Source organism: Chlorocebus sabaeus, chromosome 13, assembly GCF_047675955.1.
Source record: "Chlorocebus sabaeus isolate Y175 chromosome 13, mChlSab1.0.hap1, whole genome shotgun sequence".
Taxonomy (NCBI): Eukaryota; Metazoa; Chordata; class Mammalia; order Primates; family Cercopithecidae; genus Chlorocebus; species Chlorocebus sabaeus.
In genome coordinates, this window is record NC_132916.1 from 26,283,859 (window position 1) to 26,297,437 (window position 13,579).

The 13,579-nt window shown below is 32.8% G+C and overlaps 1 protein-coding gene across 7 annotated transcripts in view; it reads left to right on the forward strand.

Moving 5' to 3' along the window:
• GRIK2 (glutamate ionotropic receptor kainate type subunit 2) overlaps window positions 1-13,579 on the forward strand; it is a 703,634-nt gene that overhangs the window by 663,718 nt on the left and 26,337 nt on the right. For all 7 annotated transcript variants that reach the window (XR_012095020.1, XM_038000566.2, XM_038000567.2 and 4 more), the window contains one exon: window positions 3,995-4,220. Coding sequence is in view for 6 of the 7 variants with exons in the window: in XM_038000566.2 (XP_037856494.1) it covers window positions 3,995-4,220 (226 nt within the window). In the remaining variant the exon portion in view is untranslated. The remainder of the gene's footprint in view (window positions 1-3,994; window positions 4,221-13,579) is intronic.

A 13,579-nucleotide genomic window follows, 5' to 3' on the forward strand; every position in this document is an offset into this window, starting at 1 on the left:
TTACTTATTTATTTTTATTTTATTTTTAATTTTTTTAATAATTTCAACTTTTATTTTAGATTCAGGAGATACATGTGCAGGTTTGTTACATGGATACATTATGTGATGCTGAGGTTTTAGGTACAGTTGACCACGTCACCGAGGTAGTAAGCATAGTCCCCAGTACGTTTTCAACACTTGCCCCCCTCATCTTCTGCCTTTGGTAATCCCTAGTGTCTATTGTTTCTATCTTTATGTCCATTAGTACTCAATATTTAGCTCCCATTTATGTCTGAGAATGTGCAATATTTGGTTTTCTGTTCCAGTGTTAATTCGCTTAGGATAATGCCCTCCATCCAGCTGCATCCATGTTGATTTTGTTCTTTTTTATGACTGTGTAGTATTCTATGGTGATACGCATATTGTAAATAAGAGTAACTTGGCTCTGTGAAAGCAAAAATTGCACTGGGAAAAACTAAACCAACAAAGAAGACTTTTCTATTCCAAAAAGGAAGAGAGAGATCAGAAGTCAATCTCTAAACTGGGCTGAAACTCTGGAGAGTTTTAAAGGATGGGTTGGGAGTTTTTAAGAGTGAAAGAGTTTTTAACAACATTTGGGTGGGTATGGGGGATTATGACCATATGTGTTTGCTAATTGGGTTTGTCCAAAGGATGTATAAACTTTCTCATATCTTTGTCACAGAAAGTAGTTTTACAACTGGGAACAAGGGACCCTCTCTCTGAAGTTATGTTTCTACCTTTCAACAGAGACTGGAAGATAGAGATGCCTCCTTTTTTTTTTTTTTTTTTTTAATTATACTTTAAGTTCCAGGGTATATGTGAACAACATGCAGGTTTGTTACATATGTATATATGTGCCAGGAGATGCCTCCTTTCTTGATGATTACCTTTCAAAGGGTTGGCTCCAGGCCCTTTAGAAAGACAGTCTGGTGTTGAAAAACCCTGCCAAGAGCCTTTAAAAAAGATTTATATTTAAAAGGGACAAATAAAGAATTTACAATTACAAGAACTCTGAAGTAAATTATCTACGAGAAGGAAGGGAAAATACCCTGATGCTTAGGCTATCTGAATCACATAAAGGACTCAGTGAGCTTAAGATGGGGCCTGGAGGTCGGAAGGAGCCTGTCCCAAGTTTAAAAAGCTGGGGGAAGGCTTCAGGTCACCTTCATTACTCCTTATTTATTTTGCTATCATTTTCTAGGACTCTGTTCCTTAACTCATGGTGCCCCCACCAAAGAATACTTTCTTCAGTTATCCCTCCTATCAAGTTCATATCCAAGATAGCATTTCTTGAGTGCTTTCTCTCATATTAGAGAGTTCTTGATGTTCTAAATGCATGAGGATGCATTTTGAGTTTTTATTTTGTTGCATTTGTAAAATATTTCTTACCACTTTGAGGAACATTTATGCCATTCTGTTTGCTTTAGTCTATATTTTCAGTTGGAGGCGGTACTCAAATATCTGGTTATCCTTGGCTGTTTGATCGTATTTAATAGATTTTAAAAGGCTCACTGCAAACTCTAGGTGCTTACTCAAAGCTGAAAAACTGAGTTTCACTGTGGAGTATGTAGTGGGTAATTTAGTTAGAAAATCCATGAAATGTATATTTAGATAGAGTTGGTGTAGTGGACTGATTAACATTATGCACCTTGTAGGTAATCTTCTCATGTTTGAGTCATGGTTTTGCCAGTAGGTAGCCATGTAATTTTAGGCAAATCATTAACATTATTGTGTTTTGGTTTTCTTGTTTATAAAAGGGGTATGAAAATACCTACATATTTTTATAAAAATTAAAAATTTTAATATTTGTAAATAATTTAGAATAATGTCTGACACATACTAAAATTTATATATGTGACAACTTTTTATTATTACTGTTAATACTATCTATTTTGCTTGAAAAAAATTTCTGTTCTTTCTGGAGGAAGTATACGAATCAAGACAGCCATACGGCTGACTGGTCTGCACGTTGGTTATGGATTTCAACATATTTCTTCTGGTTTTAATATGGTCTTCCCTGGCTCAGCTGTCCAGCACGCTCTTGCTTCCTCCCAGAGAATAAAACCTCTAGTCCCTGCATGGGTGGGATGGGGGAGTCATCATTCTATTCAGAGACAGACTGTAACAATCTAACTGTTTTTTAAAACATCCCTTCAATAAATTCTACTTTTTTAAAACCCATGTTTATTTTGGCTTTGAAAGGCATGTAGAACTGACTATCTCTGGACATTTGTGGAGTGAGGGTGTATTCTAAAGTTACCCATTTCCTGGTAGGTGACTAGCAGATAATCATATTTCTTAAATTGGGCTTTCATATTTTTATAAGAATTAAAACACTTTGGGTGATTTTTCTATCTAAATATATTTTGCCATCTAAGTAGAAATACTTAGAGAAATGAAAAATCAGTGCTGGAAAGTATTTCAAGAATTTTAAGTGAGTATATGTTTTGTAAACTCATTACACCAATTAACTTAGTACTGTAGATCAGATATTTCAAATGTGAAATAATATGATAATTCATAGTAATTTAAAATTAAACTATCTATATTTGTGAAGGATACAGTAGCAACATTTCTTAAAATTGATTGGTTTTCAGTTGTGATTAAAAAAAAAGTTTGATGTGTTTACCACATGGATTACAGCAAAATATTCACAATGAATGAATTAATGCACTATTATAAAATATAATTATCTTGGCCAGGCACGGTGGCTCACACCTGTAATCCCAGCACTTTGGGAGAATGAAGCAGGCATGTTCAGTGTTTCACTGCAGAGCACAGGTGTGCATTTCTACCCGGTCTTAGCTCTGATTCTGTCCTTGTCTTTATAGAGCATTCATTGTACCTTTTTCTTTTTCCTAATAAATCATAAGGTACTTATTTCCATTTTGTCATTGAAACAGTGCCAGAATTTTTCTCTGTAATATTGTGGGCCTGCTTTGTAGTGGAAATAGTGGTAATATCACATTTATTTCTTTGTACGTGTAGAAATAAAAGCACACTTGAACTGTAAAGAAAAGTCCATATCTATTTGCTTGAAAAGAGTTTTAACTTTTTATGATCATGCAAGCAGTATGATGAATATGCTTCCTGTGTTTATAACTTCAGGATTATTTTTGATATTTGTATAATAATTAAATGACGATAAGGGTTTCACATATGAACTTTCAAGGAGCAGATGCTAACGTTTTTCCTGTTTATGTTTTACCAGGACCTTCTGAACAAAACCTATTTTCTTCTTTTAGTAATGAAATTCTAGTAAAGCCCTACTCATAATTTTCAGTTGGATATAAGCACTATTCAATTGTATTGGTCCAGGAATCCTTAGTTATTTAGTAGGCCTGAAGAATAGATTTCTGAAGTCCAGCTTAAAGAAGTTCTGAGGTGATCAAATTTTTTCTCAGTGGAAATGTAGACATCTTTATTTGTAACATCCTTATTGGTAACACATTCTGCTCCTCTCTTCAACCTATATTTTTTTGTGTGTATCCCTGGGGGTTAATGTAGCATCTGTATTATGTTAACCTAAATTGGGGGAAAACAAACTCTTGTAGTCTTACAGTTTCAATCTGAGTGCAGTGTTTCAATCTGAGTGCAGTGTTTCTCTCTTCTATATTTGTTGTTAAAGAGATGTTGACAAATATGAAATACTCAGGTAAGAGACAAGAACAAAGAACTTCCTTATAAATCATTTATTTTCTATTATATGTATAACTTTCTATGATTTACTGAGATGCATTTTTAAACATTAAGATTTTAAAAAATATATTTGTTAAATAAATCTATACTATACCTAGAAATATGATGAGAAATTGCTATGAGAAACTCGTTATACAGATTCAGATTTTTTCGGTATATATATATCCCTTAAAAATTATATTGTTTAAGATGGTACAAGTAAAATAAATGTAGTCTATTGTGTCTAAACATTATAGGACCACATGGAAACTAAGGAATATCTTTCTTATGACCAACTTATATTTATTTTCTTCAGAAATCAAAAATCTCCACGTATGACAAAATGTGGGCCTTTATGAGTAGCAGAAGGCAGTCAGTGTTGGTCAAAAGTAATGAAGAAGGAATCCAGCGAGTCCTCACCTCTGATTATGCTTTCCTAATGGAGTCAACAACCATCGAGTTTGTTACCCAGCGAAACTGTAACCTGACACAGATTGGCGGCCTTATAGACTCCAAAGGTTATGGCGTTGGCACTCCCATGGGTAGGTTATATGTCAGCTATTTGTTCTCTGTTCATTAATTTGAGTTGCTGTAAGACAGGGGTAAAACAGTGTTTCCACATATGCCATTAGGAATTTTTGTTTTAACCAAATGCATCCTGCTACCCCTCTGTGACTGTATAAAAGCAGGTTATCAATTTGTATAAAAGCAGGTTATCAATATATTCTTCTAAATAGGTAAGTCAAAAAAAGGAAAAATTAATTTCTATCAAAATGGTCAGTAGATATTTTTACTGTATCAGTGTTGAAAAACCCACAGCATAACCCAGCTAACCTCTTTTCAATCTTAAATTCAAAAAATGTTTTATGAGTACACTAAAGTTTTTGTAACAATTTACTTTTTTAAATCTGTGGCTTATGAATACAGTATTTGACTTAGAGAGTTAACTAAAATAAGTGAGGCGTAAATGACTCTCATGAATATTATTGGAATTGTTTTACTTAAAAGAAGGTACAAACGGCAGACTATTTACCAATGCCGTATCTAGAATACTTAATAACACTGAGGATTATTTTTAACATCCCCCTTCTTTCATATGGCAAATTATTTTTAATCAAAATAATCAAATGAGATAATGAATTGTAATTTCCAGTAAACAATAATAAAAATCTTGATTATATATATACAAACATGTATGAATATGTATATGTTTGTGCTGTAAGTAAATACATATATATATGTATAAAACATTACAGTACATATGTACGTGTGGTGGACAGAATAATGGCTTCCCAGAGATGTCCATGTCTTAATCTCCAGAATCTTTGAATATGTTACTTTATAGCAATATACTTTGAATATAGCATATACTTTGAATATGTATCATAGCAAAAGGTACTTTGCAAATGCGATTAAGTTAAGGATCTTGAGATGGGAAGATTTTCCTGGATTAACCATATGGGTCCAATGTAATCACAAGAACCCTTGTAATAGGGAGAGTATAGGGTCGAGTCATAGTTAAGATGTGATTTTGATGGGATGTGAGAGAAAGAGACAGGGACAGAGAGAGAGAGAGAAGAAGAAGAGAAGGGGAGAGGAGAGGAAATGAGAAGAGAAGAGAGGAGAGGAGAGGAGAGGAGAGAGGAAATGAGAAGAGAGGAGAGGAGAGGAGAGGAGAGGAGAGGAGAGGAGAGGAGAAGAGAAGAGAGGAGAGGAAAGGAAAGGAGAGAGATCTGTAGATATTATTTGTTGGTACTGAAGATGGAAGAATGAGCCATGAGCCAAGAAATGCCAGGTGACCTTTAGAAGAAATACAGTCCTTCAGAGACATCACTTTTAGGACTTCTGACATCTAGAACTGTGAGATAATAAATTTTGTATTGTTTTAAGTCACTAAGTAGACGGTAATATTTTAGAATAGCAACAGGAAATGAATTGTAGAGAGAGAAAAAAGTAATAGCATATTTTATTTACATCAATGTACTTTTTGAAAGAAAGGGGAAAACATATTTATGATTTATCACAGTAGTAACTAATAACACTATACATGTTTTGGACTTTAACTTCTGCAAATTTGTCAATGATTTGGTTAAAACCAATCATTGCTTTCTGGCAACTCTGAAATGTCTAAGAAGTCAAATAATTTTCTGCCAAAAAAAATTAATATTAAATCACACTACATATGGAAAATCATCTGAAATGTATTAGGATTTAAAATAGCTTGAATTAGTTTCGACAAAATTTTGAGATACTAATTCTTGCATTTATGTAGTAGAGTCATAACAAAGAATAATTGTGCAGTCATTATAGAAATGAAAAAAAAATAAACTTGAGTTCTTACTCCCAAAATAGGCAAGTGTAGCTGAGTCCATACAATTGAGGGGTAAATGGTATAACTGCAATTTTCCAGTTCTGTTTCTGGGTAGAATACAATGCTTATTAAAGAATTAAAGATAAATATTTGCTAATTTGATAGTCAATAAAAGCTCAGTTATTAAAACTCAAAAATAATTGTTTAGAACTTAGACCAACCAAAGATATTTTAAAAGAGGAATATTTTATCTTTTACATGTTTTAGACTTCCCAGTGCATAATGAGATTGATGCTACTGTTTTTAAATTCTCCACAGAAAATATACTCCCACCAGGGAAAGGCTTCCTCAAGCTTTGTCCCTGTCATTCCAATATTATGTACAAATTCAAAATTGGGCAATTAATTTTAATATACTATAAATGTATTAAAATGATTGTGTTTTCACAATTATATTGCTAATAAACATTTTTTTACTTCTCAAAATGTGTTAAATGATACTTTTCTTTCCAGTAAGGCTTTGGTTTATTGTCTTAGCTCTGTGTGATGGGAGTACTCCAATCTTGGCATTCTGCATAGTTAGGTCAGTTATGGTTCTTTCCCTCAGTAAGAAATGCATGCTGAACCCAGAAACTTCATGAGTTACTGCACCAGTTATTTGGAATATGTGATGCACAACTTCTTTGACAATTTTTGAAACATGCTTTTTTCCCTAGGAAAAATCATACATTCTTAGAAGAAGAGATTGATAATGTGCTGTGAATCTCATATCATCATACAGTATTCTGCACACTGATATTCTGAACTTATTCTTGTCACTACAGTGCTCTCGGAAAAGTCACTTGAAATTTATGGCCTCTGACTTTAATTTTTTTTAAACTAGTAAAAGAAGAGGATTGTATTATCTCAGGTCCATTTAAATGCTAAATAATTTGGCAAATAATGTACTTGATAGATTCTCAGAGTTTAGTCTAAATTAGGCTAGACTACATGGAGAAATATGGTTAGCTGATGTCTCAGAACACATTGAAAAAATCAGGCACACTCTTAAAGTAGTTATGAGAGGTGGAAGCAGTGGTTTGCTAGGCTCCCATCATCCTGTAGTTTCATTTGGGAAGAGCTGAAATAAATGAACACATTTTTTAGTGTTATCTCTGGAAGGAGTGAGACTCGTATATTGCTACCATTTTCTCTGGGTTTGCGTTGTCTGGATAAGACTCATATATTGCTACCACTTTCTCCTGGTTTCCGTTGTCTGGATAAGGGCAGGATTATTTGTCTCTCTGTTGCTGTTCATTGTTTCAATCACCATCATACTCTGCATTTCTCAGCTGGGAAATTAGCATTTGCCTTTTATGTTACCATTGCTGAAGCATGCTGAAAATGATATTAGTGTGTTAATATATTTACTTATTTTAAAAATTGTGTGTAATTATAAACAAAAAAAAAAGGGATTCATTAAGGTGTGAAAAATATTCCTTGAGGTTCTTGCTCTTTCTCAGAGAGAGTTAATGAGAATAGCTATATTCAAAGCAGAGCAATATGGGCTAAGGTTCTGCAAAATTCAGATTAGTTCCAGAAGTTCCCCAGGCTTTTAAATTTATATATTCAGGAGCTATAATCCACAGTGAAAATTTCACCTTTAGTAATATTCTATATGTAATCAAAGAGAGGAACTTCCTTTTCTTTGCTTTTATTGTTTCTCAGATTTTGAGGTATTTTCAAGAAAGCCTATGTAGTTTGGTGAGGAGAAATATTATGAGTCTTTTTGAGTGGGAAATCAGAAAAAAAATTTAAAATTGTACATATATCCACCCGTGCCCTATTTCCCCCCAAATTCATACATCCTCTTCTTAGCCTGCCACGCTACCTTCTAATTGATTCGTTTAGGGACCTCACCACCACCATTCATCACTCTGAGTGTGATCGTTACTGCCCAAAGTGTGCTGTGAGATCGCTGAATGACTCAGAATAAGCTATTTAATTAAGGAAGCTCTGTTTACACAAAAATACCTTAGTGGAGCAATCAACAATGATGTGACGGTAAATGCTAAATAAGCTTAAGCAAGTTTAATTAAGTCTGGAGTGACATTAAATTCCTTTCATAGTTTTCCTGACTGCAGCAACGTTATTTTAATGTGGCATTTACTGTATGGTAGATTTTTGAAGTTGCAGGAGACCTTACTCGGTAAGTTAACTGAACTTCTTATTTCATTCAAAACAATATTGTTAAAAGCTCGGAGTGAGTTAAAAGCAAGGAGGAAAATCATGGCAGTTTCATTAAGGAATGTCTAAATTGTGTGAGCAGGTGCCGTCTTGTCTCTTATTTCACCGTAGGTGATAATCTATTTATCTGAACTGGGAACATTTCTCCTCCTTAATGGCATTTTTGGCTTCATTGCTTCTCTCCTGACTGCCTGTACTTAAAAGCCTTCTTGGTTTCTCTTTTTCAAATGTTGAATGCATATTACACTTTGAGGACTAGGCAGACTCAGCAGTGCATGAGCTGGTAGGAAAGTAGCAGTCTAGAAAAAATCCATTAGGGCCAGTTGGTGTTATTTTGCTTTGCTTTATGCAATTTGGTAGAAATATTATAAAATGACTGAAGGGTCTCATTAAGATGATTTCTATTTTTAGCAATGAGTTAGTGACCTCTTTCTTTCATGTATTAGTTCCTCACAACTTTAATAACAAGCAATGTATGTGGCAGCTGAAAAAGGGATGGAATTGTGCTCATGTCTGTGCATATTATTGATAATGTAATTTTCTGTAATTTCAGTTGTTTCTATTTTACTTGTGGGATTAAATCAATAGTGAATTCCAGTCAGTGGGTATATAATTATTTAACAGTCAGTTAGTAACTATTTCTGCGAACAAAACCTAAAATAAATTAGTCATATGATAGTTAGAGAATTACTGAAATACACACTACACATGAGGAATGTAAAGATGAAGTGGACATATTTACAATGCCCTTTAATGTGAAGATTAAATTTAAAGATAATTTTAGCCAAACACAAAGCTGTTACATACGTTTTATTTCTCTCATATTTACTGATTCAATTAGAAATATTAGGGTGTATTGTTTTTAGTAATTGACTTTAATGTTACTTTTACAAGCTAATGCTTTAAAACAGTATTATCTATGAATATCCAAAAGCAGTAGTACTGTTAATAATCCTCAAGTAACTTTTATCAAATTATGTTTGATAAAATTATGGGTAATGTGCTTACCCATAATTAGCCTAAAATAAAAAATGTAACAATGGGTTATATTATTGACTTTTTATGGTAGATGTGCACCACTTTGGCATATAAACAAAATGAAATTTCCTTTTTTTACTTCTATTTTCTAATATTAAATACATAAGATTCACTATTTTTTTTATTTCTCATGATTTGGTGAGATAAGAGATGTAGAATTGGCACTGGTGGAGGTATGTTGTTTGTTTGAGGCAGATGCCAATGTTTGTTAAAATGGAAATCAGTATGAGAAGAATGTTGTTCCCTGTTTTATTCACCATCCATTTCTAAAATTCTCAATTTATCATATAATAAGTACTGTAATAGTCATCATTATAGATGCATAAAATTGCCAGCCTTCAGATTTTCAGCTTTACTGAAATAAATGAATACATTTGTCTTCATTAGTTTAACATAATGCACAAAAATTGATGCAAATTATTCATCTTTCTGCAGGTCAATCTTTCCATTAAAATGCATTCTGTTTTCCCTTTGCATAAGCAGCACAATTTTAATATTTGAAGTGATTTTGCAGGGCTACATCTAGATCTAATAATTTTCAGAGACTGAATTAAACAAAAAACCCTCAAATTACACCTGTTCAATCTGTACATTCCTGGCATATTTGTTATAGTCTAGATGACATGTCACCGAAAGCATGAGAATCTCAATAAGTTATGCCTTATCCGCAGACATCATCAACAGGCTGCGTGCTACAATCTAGGAGGCTTCAAGAGGGAATTTGATGAATTGTGAGCACCACTGTGAACAACCATCATTAACATTGTAAATGTTGACCAAATGGTACCCAAACAATGCAGAAATGGATAATTCTCATAAAACAGAGTTCTCACAGATTTTATACACAAAGATTGGACCATTTAATTCATTTAATGTTTTGTACTGATTAGTCCAAGACCATGACTTCAAATTTTACTTTAGATTAGTTAGCCACAGACTGTCAGACTATGTCAGACAGTTGTCCTTGGGTTAGCAGAGGTAGGTAAGATCAATGAGTCACTCTTATTAGAAAAAACTAGTCAAATGTTTGTTCTAAATACCAGAGCCAAATGCTTTGCATTTGCTGACGCTCATGTGACAGACATACTCTTAACATGTTGCACGGAGTCTGTGGCCTTTGTAGTCAGGTGACTTGTGTACAAATTTTAGTTTCACCTGGATGAAACCTGATGAAGTTACTGAGTCCCTACTACACTTAGGGTCCTCATGTATAAGTGGATACAACTATGTTCACATAATTGGATTGTGATAAATATTGATCATATTGTATTTATAGTATTTGAATCAGAATATGTAGCATAAAGAATTTTAAAGAAATGTTTTGATCACTTCTAATATGAGGTTATAGAAAATTTTAAAAAATAAAAAGTGTTTTAAAGAAATGTTCTCTAATAATTGAAAGAATATGTTAGTGGTCTTTATTTTTCCATTTTTAGAAATGTCTTGTCTTTATATATTTAGAGATGTTAAATATACAGCAAAGAAAGCAGAGTATTAATATGACCCATTGTTAACCAATTGGAAACCTGTTTCTAATGAAACCTACCTAGGATTTTGCCATCAGCTAATCAGTATATTGTAATTTGATAACTATCATTTTGTGGGAAGAAAGTGATTGATATCTACTGTATAAAGTTAAGAAAATTCCTATCATAGGGCATTACCTAAACCAGCAAAATGGTTTTCCATTTTCTAAACATGTCTTGAGTTTTTAGTAAACAGAGCTCAAAATGTATTAGAAACATCATCTCTCTAAAGACATGTTTAGTAAACAGCCTGTTAATAAACAGAGCTCAAAATGTATTAGGAGAAAAATCATCTTAAAAGGCATGTATATTTTCTTTACATTTGATCAATCTACAAGAATGTTATTACTCTATCCTGCTTAGCTCTGTAAAATAATGAACATAAAATATAAATATAAATAATCTTTCTTTTTTAGAAGACAGACATGGAAAAACAAATTTGACATAAAATAGAGAAAATGCAATATCGGACATAAACAAATGCCTGTTATTAGTGCAGGGACTTAGATAGGTGGAGCTTAGTGAGATCAAAGCAGACAGGCCACATTGCAAAAGGTACTTAAGCAATGCTTAAAGAATGGGTAGTTCACTGTCTTGGAAAAAATATATTTTTTCTTCCAACTTTTGGGTTCTTGATGATTAATTAGGTAATGATTTAATATAAAATGATCTAACTCTTATAATTAATTCCTTGGAATTTTACATTAGATTGGGAACGAAAGCATACTGTAAGGAAATCAAACCGTTCCTAACACTATTTTAAGGATTACTATGCTGATGCCAAAATCATAAGAATGGTAGGGTTTATAGGATAACATTATTTCTATTTTCATACTTAGTGTTAGAGTTTCATGGTTTAATATTCAAGAAATACGGCAGCAAATCTATTTCAGCAGTCACTTTTAACTAATATATAGGAAATATGTCAGAACCAGTAAAAATAGTTGGCTGTTTCAGTACAGGTTGATAACATTCTCTTTTTCACAAGTTAGAGGATATACTGAATATTAATAAAAGGCAACTGTCTAATACATATAGTCTATAATTTGAATTCTTCATTGATACATTTTGTATGCCATATATGAGCATCTCCCATTATGATCTTAGGTACCTGAGTATTCTCCTGCGTATTCTATAAATATTCCTTCAAGTAGAATGTGTTTATATTATTTAAAAAATTTATTGTAAACTAAACACTTATGATGTATATATTTATGATGTAAAGGCGATATTGTGATTTATGAATACAATAAGGAATGATTAAATTGAGCTAATTAGCATATGAATCACCTCAGATACTTACCTTTTTTATGGTGTGAACATTTGAAATGTATTAGAATTTTTGAAATGTACAGTACACTGTTACTAATTATATTCACCATGTTGTGCAGTAGATTTAAAAAGACCCTATTCCTCTCGTCTGAGATTTTGTACCCTTTGACCATCATCTCCCCATTTCTGTCAACACTCCAGTCTCTGCTTTCTGTTTCTATCAGTTCAAATGTGTTAGATCTCACATGTAAGAGAACATGTTATATCTGTCTTTTTGTGCCTGGCTTCTTTCATTTAGCATAATATTCTCTTGTTTCATGTAGGTTGTCACAAATGACAGAAATTTCATTATTGTTTAGGGCTGAATAGTATTCCATTGTGTCTATATATACTGCATTTTCTTTATTCTCTGATTCATTATAAATATAATGTTGATCCTATAACTTGGCTATTGTGAAAAGTGCTGCAATGAGTAATGGAGTGTGGACATCTCTTTGACAAACTGATTTCAAATCTTTTGAGTAAATACGTAGAAGTAAAATTGATGGATCTTATGCTAATTTTACTTTTAGTTTTCTGAGGAGCCTGCACACTGTTTACCATGATGGTTGCACTAATTCACATTCCCATCAACAGTTTGCAAAGATTTCCTTTTCTCCACATCCTCACCAATGCTGGTTATCTTTTGTCTTTTTTGTTATAGCTATTCTAACTAGTGTGAGGTGATAGGTCATTGTGGTTTTAATTTGCATTTCCCCAATGATTAACAATGATGAACTTTTTTTCATATATCTGTTAGCCATTTGTATGTTTTCTTTTGAGAAATGTCTATTCAGGTCCCTTACTCATTTAAATAATTTTTTCTTGCTATTCAGTTGTGTGAGTTTTTAATATAATTTTGATTCAACACCTTATTGGGTGTGTGGCTTGCAAATATTTCTCACAATCTCTAGGTTGTCTCTTCACACTGTTAATTTTTTTCCTTCCTTTGCAGAAGCTTTTGGTTTGATGTAATCCCATTTGTCTATTTTTGCTTTTGTTGCCTGCACTTTTGGGTTCAAATCTAAAAAAATACTGCCCAAATCAATGTTGTATAGTTTTTGCCCTATGCTTTTTTCTAGTACTTCTACAATTTCTGACCTTACTTTTAATTCTTTAATGCATTTTGAGTTGATTTATGTATGTGGTGTGAGAAAAAGACCAAATTACGTATTCTGCCTGTGGATATCCAGTTTTTCTCAATGCCGTTAATTGGAGAGACTATTATTTTCCATTGGGTGTTCTTGATAGTTTTGACAATTGACCATACATGTGTGGGTTCATTTCTGCACTCTCCATTCAGTTACATTGGTCAATGTGTCTATTTTTTCTTGGGAGGAGGGCAGCACCATGCTATTTTGATTACTATTGATTTGCAGTGTAATTTGAAATCAGATATTGTGATGCCTCTAGCTTTATTTTATTTTATTTTGCTCATTATTGCCTTGAGTATTAGGCTTTTTTGTGATTTCACATAATCTATAGGATTG